The sequence below is a fragment of the Corvus hawaiiensis genome, chromosome 5 (genome assembly GCF_020740725.1).
Source record: "Corvus hawaiiensis isolate bCorHaw1 chromosome 5, bCorHaw1.pri.cur, whole genome shotgun sequence".
NCBI classification, from domain to species: Eukaryota; Metazoa; Chordata; class Aves; order Passeriformes; family Corvidae; genus Corvus; species Corvus hawaiiensis.
The window spans coordinates 12,606,447-12,632,216 of NC_063217.1; the positions used below are offsets into that span (position 1 = coordinate 12,606,447).

Genomic DNA, 25,770 nt, shown 5'->3' on the forward strand with positions numbered 1-25,770 from the left:
GGATTTGCAGTAATCTGTGCTCTGGTGAACCTGAGATTCTGCATTGCTGAAAAGATGCAGTCATGGACCTCATATAAGCATGTGTGATCATAGAACTGTTTAGTTTGGAAAAGACCTTTAAGATTATCAAGTCCCACCATTAGCCCACCACTACCATATTCAATAAACCGTGTCCCCAGGTGCTGCTTCTAGACATCTTTTAAATACCTCCTGGTATAGTGACTCAACCACTTCCCGGGGAAGCCCCTTACAGTGCTTGACAAAAATTTTGGTGAACAAATCTTTCCTAATATCCAATATAAACCTTCCCAGTGCAACTTGAAGCCATTTTCTTTTCTCCTGTCACTTGTTTCTTGGGAGAAGAGATCCATCATCTACACAGTAATGTAAATTTTTGCTCTCAGACTTTTTTGGCTGAATTCACTCCAGATGTTGTGGCAAAGGAAGTGGTTAAAGGTTAGAACTGGAAGGCTATGTTGTATAAACACTAGAATGTCTTTATTATTGAAAATAAACAAATAACCTCCATCTCCAAAACAAGCCAATATTGTCTATTGGGAAAAAAAGCTTCCAAAGTGTAAAGATGACTACATTAATGGAATATTTACCTATTCTGTATGATTAGGCAAACAAAATTATTCCAGATTGCTTATAGTCTGAGAGTTCAGCATCCTCTTGAGGAGAAGAGGAGGGGCGAGCACTGATCTCTTCTCTGGGGTGACAGGGCCAGGACGTAAGGGAATGGCCTGAAGTTGTGTCAGGGGAGGTTTAGGTTGGATATTGGAAAAAGGTTCTTCACCCACAGGGTGGTTGGGCACTGGAACAGGCTCCCCAGGGGAGTGGCCACAGCATCAAGCCTGACAGAGTTCAAGAAGCATTTGGACAATGCTCTCAGGCACAAGGTGTGATTCTTGGGGACGGTCCTGTTTAGGGTGGGAGTTGAACTCCATGATCCTTGTGGGTCCCTTCCAACTTGAGATATTCTGTAATTCAAAGGTTGAATTTTGTTTTGTTCCTTTAGTAGAAAGTGAAACTCAGATCTTTAACTACTCTGTATTCCTCTTTAAACTACCTTGTGGATTGATGTATGATATTTCTGATGCATGTTCAACAACATCAAATAGTCCCAGTCATGGACCACAGCTTATAGTGTTTAATGCTTTATTGATAGTGAATAAATTGAGTGTCTACTTATTGAAGCATGACTTTCAAATGACACAGGGAAATAACGAGGGCACACTGACAAGTGATAATCTGTGATATTGGCTTTTCAGGGGTACATGTGTATGTACAGTGTGTCATGTTGGCTTTGTTTTGCAAGACTGTTTATTGTGTTTTGCTGAGATTATAGCCTTTTCACCACTTGAGTTTTTTCAAAGACAGATATCAAGTAGCAAAACAAATACAGTTAAATGATGTACAGCTAATGGCAAACCCTTTAGCAAAAGCAAAATACTAGTGCTTCACTGCTTGCCGGAGCCTCCTGTGTGTGTGAGACGGTAGCTCCTGCAGTGGGACTGACCTGTCCTGTGGCAGCTGCCAGTCTCTCCCTTCCCACAGTCCAGGCTTTCCATCGCTCTGCCTGGCTCTCTTGTCTTTCCCTTCCTCCTTGGCAAGGAAGGCCTTGTCCAGCAACTAATTCATGGGGAAATTCAGCTTATGTACACTGTCAAAAAGTTTTATAGTATCGCAGTCTTCTAAATGCTTTCTCTCTATTGGAATTTTCGTCATCCTAGTAAAAGAGTATTTTTGTCTTACTCCCTTTTTGGTTTGTGTTTTGGTATTTTTTTTGGCAGGTGCCTGTGTTGAAACCCATGGATTTGATGGTAGAAGTCACTCCCCGGAGAATCTTTGCTAATGGTCACACCTATCATGTCAACTCAATATCCGTCAACAGTGACTGTGAGACATACATGTCAGCTGATGATCTCAGGATTAACCTCTGGCATTTAGCTATCACAGATAGGAGTTTCAGTATCCTTTATTGTGATTCCTTGCTCAGTGTTCATGTTATTAATAGGGCTTAAGACAGCTATTTTAAAATATTTTTCTGCAGGTTTTAAAATATACCTTTACTTACCAGAATCTCTGCAGTAATTGTAACAGAAAATGCTCAGATATTGTAAGAGACAGCTAAGAGATTGCAAAAATCAGGGAATTTTTAATGAAAAATGATGGTGTTGGTGAAAGACATTTAAATAGAAAACAGATGCCAGCTGCATGGTAGCTATCTACCTGACTAAAATACTCTGTACTGTTATTTCCTGAAGACATTTCATGCTGAGCTACTGCACCTTGTTTTGCTGCAGGGTCATTCCTTTCCCTGATCTTGCCTCCCATTCTCCATCATCCTGCTTCCCAGAACCCTAATGCCTGAGATGTACACAGTTTGGGGGTGAGGTTCAGCTGCTTTGTGTGAGTTGTGCCTGTGATTAGTGAAGGCATTGCTGTTTCAAGTGCTGGCGTTTTCCTGAAAGCTCCATTGTGGAATCATTCCAGCCATCTGTGAGGCTGCCCCTTGCACTACAACAGGGTGTCTTGGAGGGGGAGCAAAAGAGACTGTAGCCAAGAAAAGTGATTCTCTGTGTTTTGCAGAACATAAATAGACTGGTAAGAGAAATAGGTTATGGGGCCAGGTCAGAATGTTGTATTCCTTTGCCGATTTCTTTTTGAGTGTATCAAAAAGAGTTAGAAGAATATGTCTCTGTGGGTTTACATGAGGGACTATTAGATGTCAAAGTGAAGTTGTCCTGTTGGGGCAGATTTCCTAAGAGAAGGCACCAATGTGATGGGGTGTTCTCTCTGACTCTGGTGATTGTATTTCTTCCTTTGTGGGCCAGGTTTCATCTTGGAAACTTAACCCATACTTTGCTAATGTCACAGGAAACATGGTCTTTAAATCAAACAACTCTTAATGTCCTTAAAAAATTACCTTTGCAGGATCAAGTGACAGGTGCCCTTACGCTGGGGATTGTAGTGAACATCTCTTCAATTTGTTTCTAAACTCACATTGTTCTTCTGTCTTTCACCTGTGTAGATTAAACAAGCTAAATAGGTGCCCTCTTTAATATGACTGTTTATTTAGGAACAATTTATATGTGGGACTTCAAAGTCCAGATATGTCTGCCTTGATATCCAAGCAACTGTACTTCCATTCCTTAGTAAGACAGATGAAAATTATTTGCCAGCATACCTATTTGGAGTAGCAGTGTGACTCTGACAGTGTCCTCCTCACAGCAGCTTCACCCTTCAGACTTCCCTCTGTCCTGGAAACATTTACATGTGACTCTGCTGTGTGTTCTCCTCTATTTTGTGTCCTCATCTTTCTTCTAAGGCAGAGCAGTGGGTCAGACCAAGCACAGCAATCTCTGTGCGCCTGTGTATGATCACAGATCACATTCCAGAATGCTTATGCAAGATAAGGCGTTGCCTTTGGCAATTCCTTTTGTCTTATTAAAAGCTATTTTATAAACTATGGATTGCCAAGACAAATGTTCCTGAAAAGTTTCAAAAACCAAGTAAATAGTTATTATATTTCATGAGGACAGCATGAGATTTAGTGTCATTTGCCACACTAAGAGCTTACTGACAGAAATATCAGCCATAAATGAATAGCTGTGTGGACTCTGTTTCAAGCATTAGCACATTCCTGTTATTGAGTATTTACTGATAAAATATGTTTTAAAACTTCTGATTGATTCATTGATTTAACTCTTAAAATATGATAAAATTTATAATGACACACTCATTTTCTAAGTATGTTCTAAGAATGATGAGGAGAGAGAAATGAAGAGTGTTTCTGAGTTTTAGGATAGGAAACTTTTCCTGTAACTGAAACAGTGGCTTTGGGATACTTGGATTTCTGTCTTGGATTGGGATAAAGATATTGCTGCTTCTTTTACACTTGAATGAAAATCTGTGCGGACTGTGATGAGAGAGTTTAGGCAGTGATAGAAGGTAACACTAGGTAACAGGATAATCAGTTCTAGGGGCAAAATGTTCTTGCTAAGGTGCCCATGGTGGCAGCAGATTGGCTTTTGTGGCTGGATACAGGTATGTATTCAGGAGAGCAGGCTGAGTTAGAGGCTGTATCCACTACTGTTTCAGACAATATAAGCTGTACTTCTCTCTACTCAGTTGTCAAAACCAGGTCAGCAGGCAGATTACTTTTACCTAATTCTTTGATTAAACAAAAATTTTGACATAGGCATTCCAAAAGAAGGTGAGATAGTTACAGAATATTGCTCGTATTGGGAAATTAACTGGGAGGCCATGATAACTGAAAGAAGGGGATGAGTAAGTTAAACTTGCATCAGTCTTCCAAGAGGTATCTTTCTGTCCATATAGAGCCCTGTACATCTTGTAAAATTGCAGGGACGTGTTTTTCCCTGGAAAACAACAACAACATCTGTCCCTGAAACTGCATTTCTGTCCTTCAGAAGACCAACTTACAAATCTCCTGGAAGAAGATGATTTTTTGGTAAAATCACTGGGTTTGCCAGTTGCAATTAAGACTAGACATATTAAGGTGAAAAAATTCTGCCAAGCAAACAATTTAAATTATAAATGAATGTTGCTGGGCTTGGTGCCTTCAGTAACGCATTTAGGGGGATAGGCAGGAGGAGGCTGAGGCTGTTTTAAAAATGCTTGTTTCACATCTTTTTACTGAATGCAAAAGGGAAATGAAGCATCTTGCTGTTTTACATTCAAGGCTTGATTCCTTGAAGTGCGTGTTTTAAACAATAAATAGAAAACATTTTGGTTTGAAGTGGCTTTTGTTAATAAGGGATCTGGCAGGAATGAGTATTCGTCTTTCTGTTTTCCCTCAGAGGCAGCACTGCTACATATAATGACCTACAATCTGTTTACCCAAGAGGCTGGTTGTGACAATGACACAAACAACAAATACAGTGGTAGAGTTTCTGGACATTCAGTTCGTGTCTGAACATCTTCACGAATTGCATGGGAAATGCTGGAGAAAGACTGAATCAGCAGCAGTGTGCTAAGGTGTTTTACAAGTAAAGTTCTTTGCCTTGTAGAATTTAATTTGAGAACAGTTTGTTTATAACCATCATTTTAGCAGTTTTACAAATCACTGATAATTTTTCATTTCTTTGAAAATACAGAGCAATGGAGATCTTAAATTAGTTCTTTAATCTTTGGAAAATATTTTAAGTCAGTTCTGCAGAATTTGACCAGAATATTTCTCTTAGGTAAAGCCTTAGATAAAACACAACTAACGCTTTTCTGGTTTGCTTTTGTATTAGTGTAAGCACTAACTGGGGTGAAAAGCAGACAAGTGAGTTTATGCTATGCCTATCTAAATTTTAATGAGGAGTATGCAAGACTTCTGTACATTGCTTCCCACTTGCAAGCAGATCTGCTCAGTATTGTTTGGGCAGGAGGAGGCAAGGGAGAGGAGGAGGTGAGAGAAAAGGAAGGGGGAAGGTTAGCCTGGTAAATAATAGCACATATTAGGATTTTCTTCAGTAAAAGGTTTGATGTGTTTGGTTGTGTTATGGAGAGCGAGAGTCAGTGACCTTAATTATGGATGATGTTCTGCACTGGAAAAGAAGTAAGGTAAGGGTTGCTGTACTTGTTAATGTTTGGTCTGAAATGGTTTAGCAGTGTTGCACATAGGTTAAGCCTTTAGATAGTCATCTTGGGTGAAGTGAATGAGAAAAAAGGACTGCCAGGAGCATACTGATAAGGCTTACTTGCCTTTAACAGCAATCTTTGGACTATCTAGCTGCACTAAATATTCTTTATGAGAATGTATTTGGATTGCTTACAGAACTATGTAGCTCATAGCACTTGAACTCCCTTCATTTCCTGGTAGCGCACTATTTCACTCTAGAGGCTGTCATGGCATTGCTATGGAAACAACATTGCTGTTTCCAGCATGTGCTCATCTTGAGACTCATCTTGACTAAAATACTCATTTCTCAGTCAGATCAATATAGTCCAGGGTTATCCTGTTTTAATAAAAAATGCCTTCTCTGTGTCCCAAAAGGGTTAAGCTAATTAGCAAATCACCATAGGGCCTTCTTACAGTCTAATGTATTCTGGTATTTGAGGCATATCATGGACAGTCAGTTTGTTAGGCACCATATCTTGGGAAAATGAATTTACTTAAGAAGTAAACAACAGGGAAAAAATAGAAGAACTCAAAATAACATGGTGCATTGATGGAGACCAAGTTTGTGGCAGCCCACTGCACATCAGAATGTAGTGTGTATATAGGGTATATACAGAGCTCTGGGGGCAGCCTAGGCTGGGGAAGATAGCCAGCCTTACAAAATCCCTGTACTTGCCTCAGTGCTAACTATGTGAATGCCAAACTGAAAGCAGATCTGCAGTCTTCTCTTGGTATTTGTTGAGCAAGTTTATACCTTGAGTGAGATAAGGGTGTTTCTATAAAAATGCCTGAGCCAGGATGACTATGCACAAGCTGTGTGCACAAGGATGCATTTTCTGTGCTCTGAAAAGCAAGTCTGTATGGTGTGAGAAACTGCTGCCACCCCCACGCACAGCACTGTTTTCCTCCAGAACACACCTTCTGTTTGGGAGCTGGCAGACCTTTTTTCTCTTTTGAGAGCTGTGGGTAATACATGTTAGCACTTCCTGTTCTGTCAAGAAGAGGTATCAAATCTCCATCAGGTATTTAAAAGGTGAGTGTTACACCATGGAGTCATATTCCAGCTGAGTTGGTACTAGCGACGTTTGAGTAGCCTTTCCTTAAATTTGTGTTCTTTTGTTCCTTGCTTCCTAGTCTCTCCCTCTCCCACATGCGTTGTGTCTGTCTCTCTCCCCGTTAAAGGAGAATGAAGATGTCTGCAAAGCTAAAATCAGGTCTGTAAGTTAGAGGATTGCAGAGGTGCCATGCACACTGATCCCATGGTTTGGAGAGCACTCTTATTCTAACTATTGAGAAATGGTTGCTTTGCCTTTCTCATTAAAACACTACTATGTGAACAACTGAGGGGGGAAAAAGCTGTTTCAGTGGGCTGATTAGATTCTGGCTTGATGTGATTCCCTCGCTAGACTCCACTTTTTTCAGAAGCGAATACTGGCTCTCTAGTAAAAGAGTCTTCTAGTAAGAGTTGACAATGGCAAAACCAAAGATTTTCATATCTAACTTACACCTGAGTACGATCAGCTGTATTCTGTGCATTTTGAAAAATGTTGAATTGTACTCTGAGGTAAACTGCTGGAAATGTTGACTGAGGGCTCCAGTGCCCTGCAAAGTCATGGGGAAGAACAGTATGTAGAGGAAATAGGATAAAAACTAAAAAAGAAGAAATAGTATTGCATGAAACTTGTGAATATATGAAGTTCACACCAAGTATCAATACTTAACTGTTAGATTCCTTGCTGCATTGCCATTTCTCATTTGCTGATCATTGCACTGTAAACTGAATCCCTCTGTATTATTGAAGTAATTGACATACTTTACACAAATATTTTGTCATAAGAGTATTTTTAAATAATTGTAATAAAATATTGAGGTTAGTCAGTCTTAGCACCACTTTATACTCAGTTAAACAAAGACTGTGAGAACCAAATAGGTGTACTGGAATTTCAACTCAGAATCTGAATGTTGCCCAGAGACATCCTGCTTTTACTTCCATCCATACTCTAATTCTGTATTAGGTGAAGAAGAAGACTTTTCAGGAGAGAGTCTTGTAAAAATGGTAACAGAAATGTAGAAATGCTGTGAAAATGATTTTGTTTTGGAGAAATAGAAATCAGTGTATCTTTTCTCCTGCTTAAGAGATTTCTAAACTGCCAGAATGCAGTGAGAGGGAGTTTCACTGAGTACCAACAGGAGTGTTCCTAGGGGTTGCTTGCTTTAATGGACAGAGAAAAATAACTAAGTGTCTTAAAAAATGCATGATAATTGTGACCTTGCAGAAGGCAATAAGAAGCAAAAACTTCAATGTCACAGAGATGAATGTTTACCTTGCCAATGTTAGCATTTAGCCATTTGATGATGAATTTAGGAAAAGAGTTGTAGTCCCTAAGCCTTCTAGACCCTTGTCTTTCCCAAGAATTTTCCATTTATGTTACTCTTATCTGAAGCAATAGAAAAGTTTTTCATGAGAAAAATGACTATAGTAGAGGGAAGTTCATTGTTACTCATTTAGCAACAGTTCACGATCTATTTCAGGTTGTTTTAAAGTGATCTGATTCTCAAAGGTCTGCAAAATGACAGGTTCCATTGACTTAGCCTTTTAACTTTTGGGTTTGAGATCTTTCAGCTTAGAGTATCTGTGCATTAAAAAGAAATTATTTTGAAATTGCCTATGAAACTGCAGATACCAGATCACCTGGTAACTTGAGGGTCATTTGCATTGGTGTAGTTCAGTAGTAAGTTTTGCTACAATGTATTTAATAGATTAGCAGCAGGTACTGTAGTTTTTTTACAGGTTTTATTCCTAATGCTTATTATTTCTGTGTCAGGAAAGGTATGTCTGGGTGGCAACAGATCATAGGTCATATACTGAGGCTTAGGATAGGAACAAACTCCAACGTAAAGCTCCACAAAGTGCTTCTGATGGGACCACAACAAAGTGCTGTATAGATAGGATGGTGTTAAGGCTATTTAAGGGAGTTATTGAAATTGTGAAAAATAGCCCCTTGTTGCAAGATTGTTTGAATTAAGTAAGCAGAAAATACAAGCAATTCATATTGTCTCCCGAACTGGACACAGCACTCCAGGTGGAGTCTCACCAGAGTGAAGTAGAGGGGGCAGAATCCCCTCCCTTGACCTGCTGCCCACACTACTTTGGATGCAGTCAAGAACATGGTTGGTTTCTGGGCTGTGAGTGCATCCAGCCTCTCATCCACGAGCACCCCGAAGTCCTTCTGGGCAGGGCTGCTCTCAATCTTTTCATCCCCTAGCCTATGTTGGTACTGGGGTTTGCCCTGACCCAGGTGCAGCACCTTGTACTTGGTATTATTAAACCTCGTGAGATTCTCTTGGGCCCATTTCTTGAGCTTGTGCAGGTCCGTCTGGACAAGTCCTTGGTGTGTGTTTTTGGCTGCCTGTTAGGGAAAATGGAGTGGGGATTCTTTTATTAAAATCACACCAGAAATGTTTTTAGTGTCAATCAAGGGATGAAATTAGTAAATAGGTAAGTATGTGTAACTGTAAGTTGTCATCTGCTCTGAACTGCGTAGAATCTCGATAGTAAACAGAGCCTTTCATGAACTCTCAATAGACTAATTTGTAAGAAAAATTCTGTTTGTCCCCAGTGCAAAGTGCCAAGAGAGAACTGCATTTCTAGGATTACTTAAATGACTGTCTTGTAGGCACTAGCATAGATACAGCTTCTAAAACAGGTGCTGAATTGGTTCTTCTGCTTCTGTTGAGGTAAAACTACATCCAGTTCAGATACAATATTATTTCTAATGATGTTGTCATCATTATTTAGAATATCTTAATCGAGTACAGCTTTTAGGGTTTTCAGAGTAAGAACAGTTGTGAATTTATATGTGAGGTTGTGCAAATTGCAGTCTTTATAACTAGCTGTGTAATTCAAATACTAGATAGTAATTACAGCAGTAACGCTGTGTGAGTGGGCACTATAAAGACCTTACAGATCATTTGTTTTCAAGAAATACAGAGAAGTTTTTTAGCATCTTTTAGGAGATCTCTTAAGCATCTATAAGTTCAGATTTAGGGAGCTCTGAAAGCAGTGAATAAATTTGCAGAAGTGGTCTTTCAATACTTTGTTTGGTTTTGCTTCTTGCCAGAGGATCCCTGTCAGAAACAATTGCTTTTAACTATTCTGATCACCTTAAATTGACTCCTATCTTAGGAATTCGTCTGTCAGCCAGTCAGAGAGAATTGGATGACAGAGCATGACTGATAGCCAAAGGAGCAATATCAGAGCTAGTTAAGCAGTATCTTAGCATTGAATCCCTGAATGAGATCCTCCTGGCCATACAGCTGAAATCTGTATTGCAGCAAAAGCAGACGGTGTATGGCTGGAGTGTGTGATACCAGTGTCATCAGGGCATGGGACAGTTATGGAAATACTCCCTATATAGCCATCTTCCAAATTAAATAAATTGGATGTGTTGAATCTGGCTGTGAAAACCTAATTACAGCTGAGGCCTTTGCATTCTTGGCAATGACTAGTGTCTTCCTTATTTTGCAGTTGCTTTTAAAGAAGTTAATTTAAGGTGGTTTGAGCATAGCTATAGCCTTGGAGAATTACTGCACTGCAGATCTATTGTTTAATAAAAATATTAATTTGTTCATCAGAATACATAATTTTCTTACTTATCACTCTTGTCCATACACAACTTGAATGAATAAGTATGTGATTATGTTATTATTTTAATGGATTTCTTTATCTAGCCCTGTGTCTTCTCTAATGCAGCTGTCCCCATATAGAGACCCATAACTATTATTTCATTTCTGCAGAGGTAAGGAAAAACATAGCCAGAGGCATTAGAATACTCTTACTTTTTAAAAATGTATAGTGAATTGTAAAAAGGAAAAAGAAAATTGACTGGAGTTGTAGAAAATTATAAAGAACAGTGTGAAATCCTGAGCCTGTAAAAACCATTTCAGAATTCCTTTATAGTGCATTAAAGAACGCAACTGGGATTTCACTGAATTTCTGTGTTTGTTGAGTGATCTAGTCAATGCAACTTTAGGAGCTACTTAAAATTTTGCAATAGGTGCAAAGATGTCTTTTCACAGATCTCCACAGAGCCAATTGCTTTCCAATTTAATAGGGACTGTAGCAAACAAGTTCCTATTTTGTATCAGGAATCCCCTTTAAAATATCATTATCTCAATCTTTCTCAAGTTTATTGGTATTGTAGAGAGAAAGTGTACTTAATAGAGCTGAAATGAATGTTAGCATCAACCCCCAGATTTCTTTTTTCACCCTAGTGGTTTATTCCATTAGGACTTTCAGGTGTTATCCAGAATCTGAGATCCTCAGCAGAGAGGGACATCGGAACTATGGCAAAGAATATTAAATTACAGATAAAGGGTCACATCATGGAACTGATCCTCATCTAAGTAGCACTCATATTTTAGTGTAATGTGACTGCAGTCAATGAAGTTATTCCTGTGGAAATGAGTAACAGGATTCAGTCCAAGATTTATTGTCTTACTAATTTTATTTCTTCAGTTGATGAGTTTTAATCAGTGTTGTCATTGTGGAAGATTTTAAATTGCATGCTTGTGTTTCCCTCCGGATTAATTTCTCATTGAAGCATTTTGAAAATGAGCCATTCTCTGTTGTCACAGGTGCAGTCGGTGTATCCAACTTGAAAAATGTGTATTATGAATTTATTGAAAGTTAGACAAAAAAACCCATTTACACAGTTCTAGGTGCAATTATATGAAAAGATAATGTATAAATAATTTAATCAGCTCTGCCAGAGGGGAGAATTCTCTTAAATGAGTCTAATTATTCTAATTCCCATGCGAGTTTGGACTTGAAATTAACCTTGCAAAGCACAGTCTTTCTCAGAGTATTAACATAAAAAAGAAGAAAATATAACTTGCTTTGATCATTAGCTAAAAAATCTTTAGCTTGAAGAGTATTCCATACAAAGACAGATGTCATAAAAATTCTCACGTGGTCTTCTCAGGTATTGTCAAGCTTGAAGTCTGTACCTCTGTGTTCTGTGTGAGCAGTGAGAACCTGAAACCCTGGAAGCTTTTCTCATTATTAAAATAGCTGGGACGCTCTCATTAATGCAGACACTGCTTTGTTTTCTGTTGTCATAGTACACATTGGTAAGGAGTGCACTTTGGTACTTCCACTGCATGTGAAATTGCAGTAGTTTGGGCCTTTGAAACAGAAATGTTCTGTAAATAAAGGCCATATTAACTTTCACAAAGTTATAGCACCAGATTTTAGAATAAGTCTATTTTGACTGTTGTCATACTCACTGCAGGCTGGTGGCATTTTTGGAAATCCTTTCAAATAAATGAAGCAACTAGATAATAAGTCCTGCCACATGATTTTAATCAGGTATCTTATGTGATGTAATATAGGTGATTTGAATGTAAGCTTTTATTAGTGTTTTTAAAGTAGCTATTTTTAAAGTATCTGGCTATTTTTGAAGATAGTTTCACTTTACTACTCCCATAACAAGCATGCAGGGAAGGAGAGACTTTTATGCTCTAAATGCTCTAAAGAGTCTATACTCTTCAGCTGGAATTTCTGTGGCTGCTTTTATTTAAGAGACAGATCTTCCTCAGCTGCATGGGATTTTAGTAATTACCAAGAAGAAATTTCTTGATAGGATTACCTGTTAGCATATAGATTATTCATTTAAAAAAAAAAAACAAAGACATTTTATCTCTCATTTCCAAGTCATGTGGGAAAAAATCCCTGTCTACTTTTAAGATGGAGTTTGGGAAGTTTTGTATGTCATATTTCTCTGTACTACCAGGGACTCTCTTCAGTAAACTAAGTAGATCCCTCTCAGTTTTCTGTTAAGCATCTAATGTATTTCAGGAAAGGTTTGTGAATGATGAGATTATATTGCTTTTGTTTATAAATTATCCTTCCCTTATTGATGTTGAATCACTCATTTCTTGGAACCCTTGCCACTATGTAGTACATGGTGCCACTTAACCATACTAAGTAGAACAGCACTGCCTAAGAGAAGCTAAGCTGGCGGACTTAATAAGGCTCTTCTATTAATAATTTATATGTACCTGAGGCTCTTCTGGTATTTGTGTTCCAAGTGTAACATTAGTTTCAGACAAATCATAATCAATTCATATGCAAATATAGGAACTAAATATGACTTTGCAGCCTTTCAGTGACTGAGTGACTGCAGGTGTGCATTTACAAAGGCAAATCTTCCTCTGTTGATTCATCCCCTTTTCTTTCAGCTGTGTATTTCCAGATAATGATGTCTTTGCTCTTGAAAATTTAATATGCATATGGTTGTTGCTAAAGCAGGCATGTGACTCTGTCTACAGATGAAAATGTGGGTGTTCTGTTCAAAAAAAACAAGCAAAAATTAAGTTCCTAAATAAATTAAAGTTTTCCAGTATCTACTTCTAAATTCATTATTGTTTAAGTAAATCATTGGTTGCAATGTGTATGAGCAGGCCTATCTGTGATAAAGTTTGAATGTGACTTGCACCATTTAAAACAGCCTCTTTCCTAGCAGTGCTACTCTACAATTCTCTGCTTTCAACACTTAGTCAAATGTTGCAGCTACTCCATAGGCAGTTTCTCCTATATATTAGATTTGTTTTTCTGTAACTTGAATACAGCAAAGTCTGATGTTTGCTGAATTTGTGGCAGTAAAAGCAATTTCATAAAATTTTACTAAGTGCATTTAAAATATGTTGATTCTTTTTTCAAGTAATATTTGTGTAATGGAGATTCAGGGCTTCCTTGCTGCTGTCTCTTTTTATCCTACCACGATAACAGGAATGCAAAGTAATTCTGATATTGCAAAAATCAGAATGAGATCCCTCAAATTCAGAGTGAGTCTTTAGACCAGTATGCATTCTGGGAGAAAGTCACAAAAATGTAATAATGAGAATAATAGTAACCTTTCAAAACCAATTAACCAAGAAGAGAACCGAGTGAATACTCCCATGACTGGACAGCTGCAGGTAGGGAGGAGAGAGACCACTAGATCAGAATCCAGAGCTATTGGTCTTGCTGGCTCTTAAATTGACCTTTGCCAAGCCTTTCCCACTTCACACCTCAGTTTCATTCTCTGTAAAACATTAGCACTGATACTGACTCTACTTTGCTTTAAACTTAATGAATGGACAATGTTTCTAATACTACTTTTAACTTCTTGCCAAGTATCTCCAGTTCCAAGTGAAACTTGAGACAGGAAGTCCAGGAGTTTCAGCTTTGGTTCAGAAGTTTGATGTTTAGGTTACATTCTTGAATAACTCCTGTTCCATCATCCTGAGGCACTCTGGTTTCTAGCAGCTGCCAGATAAATCAGTAACATCTTGGTTCCTAAACCCATAGAAAGGGTCTGAGTGTTCACCTTTGTGCTCCTCGTGTCTTGTAAGTTTTATGATGTTCGAAGACAGAAATAGAGAGCAAAATTAGGCTTGACTCTGGCTGGAGCATTACATACTAGACTGTGAGGAGACATGGGCCATCTTGTACTGACAGTGGTATGCTGAGGATAGATGGGAGGCCATTGCCCAAAGAGCGTCATTCCAGCATGCAGACACCTTATTACCCACACTGTATAAAAGTGCACTGCCAATAACACAGGAGGATGTACTGAATATATTCTCATTTTCTGGATGAGCTAGATCTCAACCTCAACATGGCCAAAATCTCTTTATGGGTAGTTCTAGCTGAATAGCTGGCAAGTTTATTGCTACTGCAGCCTTTTAGTTGTGACCATGACTTTCCTTCTTCCACTAACAGCACTTTCTCATCTAGCTTAGGCTGTAATCCTTGACATAAGAAACCTCAGAAGTCCACAGAGCTGTGTTAACATTACTTAATCTCTTCTTTGTATGCTCCCTTGTACATGTCCTTTATATCATGAGCAATCCCTTTACTTTGTGTTTGCACAGCACCTAATGTAATTGGCTATGGTTTGGCCTGCCACATAGAGCTACCAGGCCCCATAGTGGTTTTTACTCTTTCTGTATCTCATAATCCTGATATGAGGAAAAATGCAGAAGCCTTTGTACTATCATAATGGCACTGTCGGAGCACCTTTGATAAAGACATTTTATTGCCAGTCAAAATCACGTCATTTAAATTGGTATTTTCAGCAAATCACCACCAGTGTGAGACTGTTGTCAGAGTTCCCAAATCCAGTATGATGTCTGAAGAATCACTGTTATAAAGACCATGAAATTAAAAATGGAATTGGGCTGACATTGTACCACTTAGTATGGATCGATACCTTGCATTAACACGTATTAGGTTCCAGACAGTGGAGAGGAGCACATGCTTATGCAGCAGTTCCTGCTTTTGTGGTTCAGAAGAGTCAAATGATACAGAAATGTATCATTCGAAATGCAGCTCTCTGGGCTTACAATAAAACCCATGTAGTACATGCTTTTACTGGAGCACTGGGCAAATGCTGTGCGATTGAAAAAATTGACACTGTGGCTATTAGGATTACTTGGAATACAAATACTCTCTTTGCCTAAGGTAAAATACTGGAATTTGAAGAAAAGGCCATGTCTATTAACCTACTGACAGTTCAGTCCAGGAACCCTTGGCTCTTGGACAACAGGCCTGAAATACAGAGATTAAGAAGCTTGACCCTATTCAGTGCTGTCCATACTTGTCAAGTTATGCCTATTGTAGAATTATCATTCAACAGTGAAAACATACAGCTTATCTGTAAGAAATGGGAAGAAAGGAGTGAGTTGATGGTTAATTAAGAGTTAGGGCTTGCTTCTTTCATTGATAATAAGAGTGATGTAATCACATCATGATGTTGTCAAGGCCTGATGTACCCAGCCTGGAAGAAGACTGGAGCCATTTGGAATTCGTTTTCTCAGCTGGCGTGTGGTGTAGGAATGATATAACCATCATGTAGGAAGTGTAAAACTGGTAGAGCTTGATTTGTAAGCATCACAGTTCCCTCCTTGTAATGAAAATAGTGTGCACTAAATGACTAACAGAGGAAACCACTCAGAGAAATGCTTATATTAAAAGTGTAGAGCCTCAGCAGGACCACAGTAATCAATTACTCTAAACTGAAGCCCTGCCAGCTTCCATGAATTGCTATTGATTTCAACTATTAGTCACTGAATCTTTCTAGAGCTAGGCTGAAATGTAGGTGTGAGATGCAGACAAAATTAGTAGCCTGAACAAACCTCTGTAGAAAACACAGGGAACAGCCAGGTTTGGTAAGATACGTTATGCCAAAGGTTATTTTTTGAAAGTGCTTAAATTTGCAAAAACCTAAGTCCCACGCAGGGATAAAAATGAAGTGTCATATCAGCATATATTGAAATAAGAAAGATGAGAGTTTTGTTTTTCTTGTGAAGTTACTATGGAAAATTTTGTCTGGCTTTCTAAAGAAAGCCTCTCCTCCTCCATTGCAGTTGAATAAAGGGGGAGAGGACAAGTAATTTTTTTTTTCAAGCCTTCTTCTGACCACAAAAAAAAAAAAATTTCCTTCTTGCAGTGAACCCACAAGTCATTTAAAAACTATTCCAAAATAATGATAGAAGATTCAATCCTTTATATGCCATAGCTTGCGAGTTGCAAATTTGTTCTCGACCAAATTCAGTTTCTCGTAGAATTCCTCGATGGTTTTGGGAAGATGAAGCAGCTATTTCTTTATGCATACTGTTCACTTCAAAGGGAATTTAATCTGTTTTAAGGAGGCTGCTATGTTTTCATTATCGTACAAGGAAACTTATTCTGAGACCTCTTTTGCTCAGCAGGAACCCTATGTATTTTCCACATTCTCATTATACATGTTTTGGCATGAGCATAAAGCAGGCATGCTCATTTATATTCTAGCTGATCAAGAGGAGGAGTCTGATTAATATGAATTTTGGATCAAGGTGAGGGTCAACTTTGTAACCTGCAATAAAAAGAACTTTCTGGAGTGACTTCTCCCAGAGGGGAATATTTCTGTTAGATCAGTGGCCCAGAGGCAACGGAACAAATTTTCTTCCTCCTGTTATCCTGAGTTTGCTATCAGCTGCACAACAGCAGCACAAAATACTGGATTAAAACTAAATATACCATGTAGCTGAATCATGTACTCACATCACATTCCTCACACTGCATATCATTGCAGGATTTTAATCATGCCTTTCCTTATGCTCTTCCCTCCTTCCTCTCTTAGTGTTTTTCTTCTCTCCCTCTTTGCCCTCTCTCAGATCTTTCCCTAAAGCCTCCTCACAGCCAGGCCCTGCCCTGCTCACTCTCCTTTGTTATACTTCTGTTCTTAAATAGTTTGGGGAAGGCAACATAGATGGTCAGCCAAAGTTAAGGCTGTATTGCTTGGAGTAGCTTTGTTGCCTTTCCCAAAATTGCCTTTCCTTGTAGTTCTACTAACCCAACTGTAAGAACATCATCTCTCACCATTGTAGTTGCCAAGTGTACTTGACCTTTCATTTCCATTTTGGTGTGGAGAGCATCTAGAAAGTCTGCTGGCCTCTTCATAGCTTTATCCTGTTTCATGGAGCCAAGCAGGGGAGGACAGATCTGGTATGTAAGATATCAAATAGTTAAGGGGGAAGGACCTGTTCTATTTCTTGCAAGCAAGAAGATATTTTCTATTCCTTGTTTTAATGTTAATGAATTAAAAGACTGCCAATGCATTCTAGCCCATCACTGGCAAGGTGCCAGTTCAACCTTCCATTAGTGCAAGTATCTACCAGGGATCAAAATGCCTTGCTCTTGTCAAGCATGTGTGGGAGTCAAAGCAATATGAAGATATTTTTCATTTTCTTAGGGGAAATTTCTACCCTGTTAAGGCACAGAAACACTGACTGTTTTAGGACAACAGAATTATATCCTAGTACACTGCCAGTGGTGAACTGAACACTCTGTTCTTTCTGTCTTAGATACCTTTGGTCTTAGGTGTTTTATCCATATTCTGAAAATGAAGCAGATCACATATGGTACAACAAGAGTCATATGTGACTGGTATTTCAGAGATGAGTGCAGTGGGGGAGAAGGACCATGCCCCCCTGGAGACAACCCTCCACAAGATCCAATTGCAGGGGCAGGCAGAGACAACTCTACAGATTTGTGCCGTTACCATAGTTTTTTTCTCTTTAGCAGTGGAATTTTCATTTAATCAGTTTCTGCCAGATTCCCTCTGTTGCGTGCTTTTCAAGTTCACCAAACACCCTGTTTCTGAAGCACACTGTCTGGTCCAATTTTTTTTTTAAATTTTAGTATTTTTTCCTGCCATGCAATGCTGTACTTAAAAGGAAGAAAAGACACAAAGGGAAGATAGAAAAATAGAAATGAGAAATGTCTCATGGGAGATGCTTGCCCTTACCATGTCATGCTAGTTTAAATACAGTTCCCACACATCACATGTCAAGCTGTACTTGATTGTTTTCAAATAGATGGCAAAAATCATGAGAGGAGGACAATGTTCTTCTGTGTGACATATTCTTCTTTTGATATATTGGGTTCTATAGCTGTCAAAACAAAGGCTGTTTTTCCGTCTATTATTACAAATGCATTTGGGGTAAATCTCTTCTGCGCCTCTCTAGTCCCTTGGTTGTTTACTTCAACACAGTGTTATTGTTTTAATTTTTCTAAATCTAGTGGAATGATGAATTTTCATTTTTGCTATGATCCTCAGTAGGCAAATGAGGTTCTTTCTCAGTGGAGATTTAGATCACATCTGGAAATGCAGTCTGTTTCAAGTATTTTCTGCTTTTCTGGCAGGAGGATAGAATATTTAATTTCATTATTCAACATAGGTTTATTCATTTTACACAATGAAAGGAAATTCATCAATAGTGTTCTCAGCATCCAGAAAAATGATACTTACCATGACTATTTCACATACTCCATTTATATTTTATATCTTTCTCATCACTCAGCAATTATTTATCTCTCTGCTGAGAGGTGAAATTCTTCTATTGAGTAACTATAATTTCTCTGAACTCCACAAAGCAATTCAATCCCTGAAAGCAATTGCTTTTACTTAAAGGTGTTTCTTGAGACAAATTCACCAAATACACATAACTGAATAAAGGGGTTTTTTTTCTGTTGTTTTTCAGGATTATTTGTTGATGCTTTATAAAATACATAAATCAATGTTTCTACATCTTAACATTCATTGCACTTATATTAATCATGATGGATTCTTGGAGATGGATGCAAATGTGATAGTACAAGTAAATAGGAATTCAGTTAAAATGCAACATTAATCCATTCCCAGTTGTTATTAAATGTCATAAGATATTAATAGTTTTGCTGATATTTTCCTTTCTAAACCATATGGGGGAAAAAAAAAAAACCACAACAGTGTGATGTATGCACAGTCATCAAGATAATTATCTCTGAATCTTTTGTACTATTTCACTGTAGTGTTCCAGACCTATATTTTTGGGAAAGCTCAAAGTATAGAGTGTAAAGGTGGTGATAGACTGTATCCCATTCCCACAGAAATCAATCAAAGGTCTTTGATTGGTCTTCCATTTGGGAAGTGGACACAGTGGGAACAGAAACAGGCTTAGTACCATGATATATGATTTCTCTTGCCATCAATAAAACAGATTTTCTCATTTATCTTTTCCTCTGAGATGTTTAAATTTTGAATGTCAGGTGATTCAAATTTTATGTTCGGGGAATCCAGGCACTGAGATGATTTGTGTTTAGGGCGCTGCACTGGGACTCAGTAGATCTGAGTTTGTTCTGTCATGCATTTCCCATGTGATCTTATGCAAATCCTTTATTGCTTCTCACACAAACTCATCAGTAAAATAGGGTAATGTTACTCACTCTTCTTGTTCGAAGGATTTGTTAACATTTGGATGGCTTATCTGTAGCAGATTGCTGGGGGCCATGTGAAAATGAACAATCTTATTTAAATGTACTGCTTTACATATATATCCTTCTTTCATTTTATGCTTCTGTATCTACTGCTTTCTTACAGCCCACTCATGAGACTCTTACTTTCATTCTTTTCTCTATAAGCAGTCTTCCATGAACTGGCCTTCTCCTCCAAACACAGGCTCAGTGTGGGTCCTGGGTTTTAAGGCAGGTGATGTGTATGAGTGGAGATGTAAGTGTTAGAGGCACCATGTGAGTTACCCTTCATGTGGGTAATCGTTGGTCATCCAGCTGACAAGTTTGTGATTGGGAAAGTAGATATTTGATGTATTTTTGTTCCAGATGATGTTCACGTAAATGATTCAGGTGTAGGATTCTCAGTCACAGAAATTCATCCTGATTTTGGTAGTGGGCGTCATTTACATAAAAGCCTAAGACTGCCATTCCAGATACTTCCTTGTAAGTATTCAAATAGCAAACCTAATAGCATGCATAATTTTTTTTAAAGGAAATTGTATTAGTATAGATTCACCCAAAATTATTTGCATAAATACTTCTGAGTTTGCCACATGTGCCTTTGCAAAAAAAGTACTTTTTTTTCCCCAGTCTTTTACCTTAAGCTACATCTATTTTTTAGCTTAAGTTGTATGATGGTAAAAGCCAGTGAGCCTTACTGGAGTGAGCAGATCTGAGCTGTGCATTGTTCCCTCTCAGTCAGTATTATCTGGGATAGAGCAGTGGTTTCAATAGCAAGTTCAGGAGATACAGCTACCTGCTCTCTGTCAGTTTCAATGAAGCTGAGAACTCTATATCCCTGCAACACTGTTTCTTTGATGTGTTTGCACAGCATGGACAAATGGTGACCTGCTAATGGCATCTGCAGTAAAACCATGCAGACTTTGAGTTTGACATTGCTTTTTGGTCTAAGTGGGCCAGGTATGGAAATTTAAAACTGCACTACTACCAAAAAAGTGAGTATATCTTTAAAAGCATTACATGTCTGTACATTTGCATGCTTCCTTCAAGTGAGAGTCATGGTTTACCTGCAGACATCTGCATTTTCCTTGATGAAACTTCCGTTCAGACATTGTAGATATAAAGCCAGCCAACATGGAGGACCTGACGGAAGTGATTACAGCCTCTGAGTTCCATCCCCATCACTGCAATCTCTTTGTCTACAGCAGCAGCAAAGGATCCCTGAGACTCTGCGACATGAGGGCATCAGCTCTCTGTGACAAACATTCCAAGCGTAAGTCCTTACTCCATTGAGCCCCAGATGTCATTAAAATCTTACTATTCACAGACAGCACGTAGATGTGTGCATACCCCAGTGTATTAGTTTCTCACTTGCAGGCACATTTGACAAGAAAAGAGCAAAAAGAATTTTATTTCACCTGTGCAAGTATTAGCTATGACCTTGGTAACTAACAGTCATGTCTGTGTCTGGTTGCCCTTATGGTTCTTATTGCAGGGATCGGTGAAGAACCCAGAACGCTTTAGCAAAAGAGAGAAGATTCCTAACAAATCGAAGAGGATGAGGGAGTATTTAAGTAGATGAGAATACTGGTTTGAATACACAAGTACTGTTCTGAGTGCTGCAGCAAGTAAATTTTAATTGTCAAACTGCCTTCAAATTTCGAATCCGTTTTCTGAATTAGGAAATCTCGGTATCCTTCCTAAAAATGTAGTCCAGTATTCCCTATATGTATTTTTTCAATGTTATGTTAGAACAGACTCAGAGGAAATGCAGTAAGTACTGGGGGGGGGGGGGGGGGAAGGAGAGAATAAATGAAAATTGTGTTGGTATAGAAGTTATCTGTCCTACATGATTTTATGTGGCTGTGAAATTTTGAGATGAACAACTGATTCATGATAGTTCATATCTGAAATATACGTAAGAAGGAAGTAAAATTTTAAAATATGTGACTGTTCTCAAAGTAAAAGTTGAAGAAAAATGCGTGTTTATTTTGCCTTACTGTCAGCTCTTTATGGTCTAGAGAAGACAAACTGTGGTTCTTCCCACCAGTAATATGGCATGCCTGGGCACTTTGCCTTATGCAAACGACCTGTTTGTTCCTAATCTTCTGAGACTGACAATGCCTGGACAAAGGCATCATGTGCTTGGTTCCCGAGAAGCTGAGAACCTCATGAATGAACTGTAGTAGCTCTGTTTCAGTAACCTTCAGGTCTAGGACTCCTCCACGACACCTCCAGCTCACAGAATTGGGTTGTCAGTTTCTTTTGCAATGTTGAAACATTGGAAGGAAATTCAAGAGAAATTTTTTTACTACCAGAGCACATAAGAGGTTTTATGTCATTCAGTGCCTACTTGAACCTGTTTGAGGTAGGCTGATCTTATTAGCAGGGGCAAAAGGAGAGGAAAAAGCATGTGAAGAATTAAATGAGAACTAAGTGGTGAACAGATTTTGTACATAAGGTATTTTTAAAACTGAAGTGAATATAGTAAAAAGCCTATGACTAGGCCTTTTGACTGCAAGGAAAAATGCACATGCTCAGAGCCCCTTAGGATGTGGTCTCCAATTACAGAAAATAACCTTCAAGGACAATTTCCTAAGCAGAGAAGTGTTTTACCTTTGTTAGCTGTATCTCCTTGTACTTGTAGGGGGAATTCAATACCATGAAGTGAAATGTAAGCATGACACAGTCTGACACAATGCTGTGAGTTATCCTGTCCCACTTAATTGTTTTATTTTGTAGTACTTCCATTTCTTCCTGCTAATAAGGCCTCCATGCTCCTGTAACTCAATGCCAAATGCCAATCAGAACTTATTAAAGCCACAATACAGAACACTGGATGAAAGAAGGCATTTTATGCCAGAAGGGAGCACAAGGTCTGATGGTCATTGATTAAACCCCATTTTCCAGATCTATGAGTTAGAAAATAGCCATTTAATGTAGCTTTGCTGCACTGAAGTCAAGTCAAGCTCATTGAGAATCTGAGTGTGTACAGTACAAAATTGATACAGCAATGGTAGAATTTCCAAAGTGTTAAAAGGAGTAGGCCCATGCACTGCTGATTGGAGTGGTTTCAGTATAGCTCTCAGAGACAAGCAAAGTTAATTATATACAGCCCATAGCAGTCCAAAAGGATGTATCAAAAACAGTCTACAAACCCAAGTTATTTGCATGATTGTCTCTAGTACCTTGACTGTACATCTGATTCCTCTTTACAGTTGCTAAGTTTACATCTGGTGCATATGCATGATCAGTACCCTGCTCTCCTAGCTTGGCTTGTCTTTCAGTCTTTCCCCATAACTGACTTCACTTCTCAAGCAAAACACTACAACTGGAGTCACTGTAAACTCTCATGTTGTGCCACACATCCCTGCTTTCTCAGCACAGTCGAGTATCACTGTGTGCTGTATTTCAGATGCTGTTCCAAGATTGTAATGGATGTACATATTTTTAGGGATGAAAGATCCAATGTAAAACTTACAAAAATACCTGGATAATGAGCATATGTTGTGAACTTTTGCATCTACTCCTTTTTCCCTTATTTATTCAAATCCCTATAGCACTGATAAAGTCCATTTCAGCTTTTGGGGGAAGGGCCCTTCCATTTGTACAGGCTTAGAGAGTGTCATACTGTAAAAATAAATTACATACTAATATCTGTAGTGTAAGTCAACCAACATAGGATATTAATAAATTATAATGTCTTGAAGATTTCTGGTTTTCCAAGCTCAGTGGCAAAATCCCTCTTTTCGGCATCAGTGACAGCAGCACTACAGGGTTTCCCTTATAAATCCTCATGGCTTTGACATGGACGAGATGAGACTACTTCCATATGTACTCGTCCTTGGTACCTCTGCTGAGATTTAATAGCAAGCTGCCAAATTGTGTGATGAGTTGTAATGGAGATATCTGTCCTTTAGAAAAATTATCTCAGACCATCAAATCTATTTGTAAGGCACTGAAAGAATATCAGGTCAGTAGCTGAATTTTAAATGGTCATTGAGATACTGATAAGGTGTGATAAAATGTGTTGTGTCTCTAATGGACTACCTGAAACTGCTTCTTATAACAGCTGTAATAGATCGTGCAGAACTGAGTGAGGATCACAAGAAAATGTTATGTAGCCATGGAAAATGTATATCAGGGAAAGACCAATCTGTAACCACAGAGCAGGTACATACATAATGCTGTTCCATGTTATTATCAGACTTCGCAAGTAGTGGGAGAGGATGCCATCAAAAATGTTCTGGAGAGGAGGTGCCAAAGAGATGAATGTCCCTGCTTGTTTAGAATATTAGAGGAGTGGGAATGAGGAAGGTGTTGTTGCAGTCCACGGTGTTATAGGTAAAGATTTAAAACATTTATGGAAGTCAAACCTCAGCAACAAATAGGGAATTAATTTAAATAATATGGAACTTTTCACCTAAATAGTGTACTTGCCAAAACACCCAAAGATTGCCTTTGAGATGTCATGAGACAACATGCATGGCAGTGCAGTGTAGAAAAAAAGGCAGTATATGGAAATCTGTGACAGCAGCAAAAGTATCATTGTTGGAGTGGTCAGCTGGGAACATTGAAGAAATAAAAGAATTAACCCCTACCTCAAATTCCATAAATTTCATAAATTCCATAAATGCAATTCTCTCTTTAACACCATTTCTTAATGGGGTTAAGGTGACAAGGAAGACAAGCATAGGGATGCTGTTGTAGTAAGATCATCCTGACTAAAAATATACTTACAGCATAATATGCAACTGTTCAATTAACAAATAGTTGCTAATTTGGTTTTTATTTTTTTATTGCTAATATTATGTTCAGCGATCCTCATAAATGTTCATGGAGTTAATATCATTCTTCCAAACAGCTTGTAGGCTAGATGGGTACATATGGCTGTTTCAACAAATCATATAATATAAAGCAGTCAGCTAAAGAAAACTGAGCTTGAGCATGTGAAGTTGGAAAAAAATAAAGAGCTTTTTCAATAGTTCATCAGAATTATTAAAACCATTATTAAATGGTAAATATAAACTGTATAGTCATGCAGTATGGAAATTTAAGTCACTCAAGAGTATAACTCACATTGATATTTCATGTAATACCCTTAACATCTGAAAGTGGTTGCATACTTCAGAAGTAGTAATTTATTTAAATTCTGTATGTTGCTTTAAGGGTTTTTTAGTATTCATTTCTTAATGTGTATTTGTAGACTTAAACCCTATTTCTAATTATCCATTACCCATGTGCAGAGTTTACAGCAAAATACTTTGAGGAAAGTGGAGCTGCAATTTCAAGTTCATTGCTCTGTGTGCCATGGTGATCTTAAAAACAGAGATTTTGGGGTTATATAGCATTAGCCTCTGTCACCATGAGTTGGTGCTTTCTGTCCTGCAGACAGACTTCTCAAGCTCCTGACCTCTGGGTCTGTAGCAGGAGCCATTTAGAGCCCTCCTCCCTTTGACCAAGGAAGCCTTTATAGGTGGCAGGCAATCCCAACAGCCATCTTCTCTGGACTCTCCCTGAATGGAGCAAAGCATCTCAGCTGGTGCATCCCAATCCCATGGGTTGGACTATCAGTACCTTAAAAGTATAAAATGATTTTCAGAGCAATGCATAGTGAAATCCAGGTTTGGTTCCTGACTCAGACATGCCACCCAAAGCTGAGTGGGATGGTTTTTCCATTGAGAGTTCCTTTTCCACATTTTTATTTGAATTCCGGGCCTGAAAGAAATGCCAGCCTTTCCCCAAGAATAATTGCCACTGTCCTGTCAGTCAGGCATGTAACTCAATTGTGTTATCTGCTGGGTTTTTTTTGAGATTGCCTTTGATTTTAAAGAATTCAGAACTGTGGAAACAGCCAAGACAGAAATCAAGGATAATCTACTTAAACATGTTGAATCTTTAAAATTAAATTAGTTATATTTACCAGTTGTTTAAAGCAGGTTGGAATTTCAGAGCCAAGACAGCTTTCAGACCTCTGACTGAATATGGATTATCTTTCATTTTCCACAGAGAACAACCAGATGCACAAAAAAGCCTGTGACAGACTATCCCTGCTGGATTTGCTAATTAATATTGACCTTTCCAAATGAATGATGCTTATTGTCTGACTGAAAAAGAAACAACTTGTTTTTCTTGTGTGTGAGCTTTACATCTAAAATACACTTTTTATTTCTGCATCTGGTCTCATGTCAGGTTATCATCTGAGAGAGAGGCAGTCCCTTTGTACACAGAGAGGCCCCTGTCAAAGTGATGTCCACTTCAGGCAAAATCTGCAAGGTTTCATGTGACAGGAGTGAAACTTATCAGAGCT

General features: G+C 38.4%; 1 protein-coding gene across 7 annotated transcripts in view; it reads left to right on the forward strand.

The window, feature by feature from the left end:
* Nucleotides 1-25,770, forward strand: part of PPP2R2C (protein phosphatase 2 regulatory subunit Bgamma) — a 209,478-nt gene that overhangs the window by 157,853 nt on the left and 25,855 nt on the right. For all 7 annotated transcript variants that reach the window (XM_048305270.1, XM_048305269.1, XM_048305271.1 and 4 more), the window contains 2 exons: nt 1,797-1,974; nt 20,569-20,733. In XM_048305270.1, coding sequence (XP_048161227.1) covers nt 1,797-1,974; nt 20,569-20,733 — 343 coding nt within the window. The remainder of the gene's footprint in view (nt 1-1,796; nt 1,975-20,568; nt 20,734-25,770) is intronic.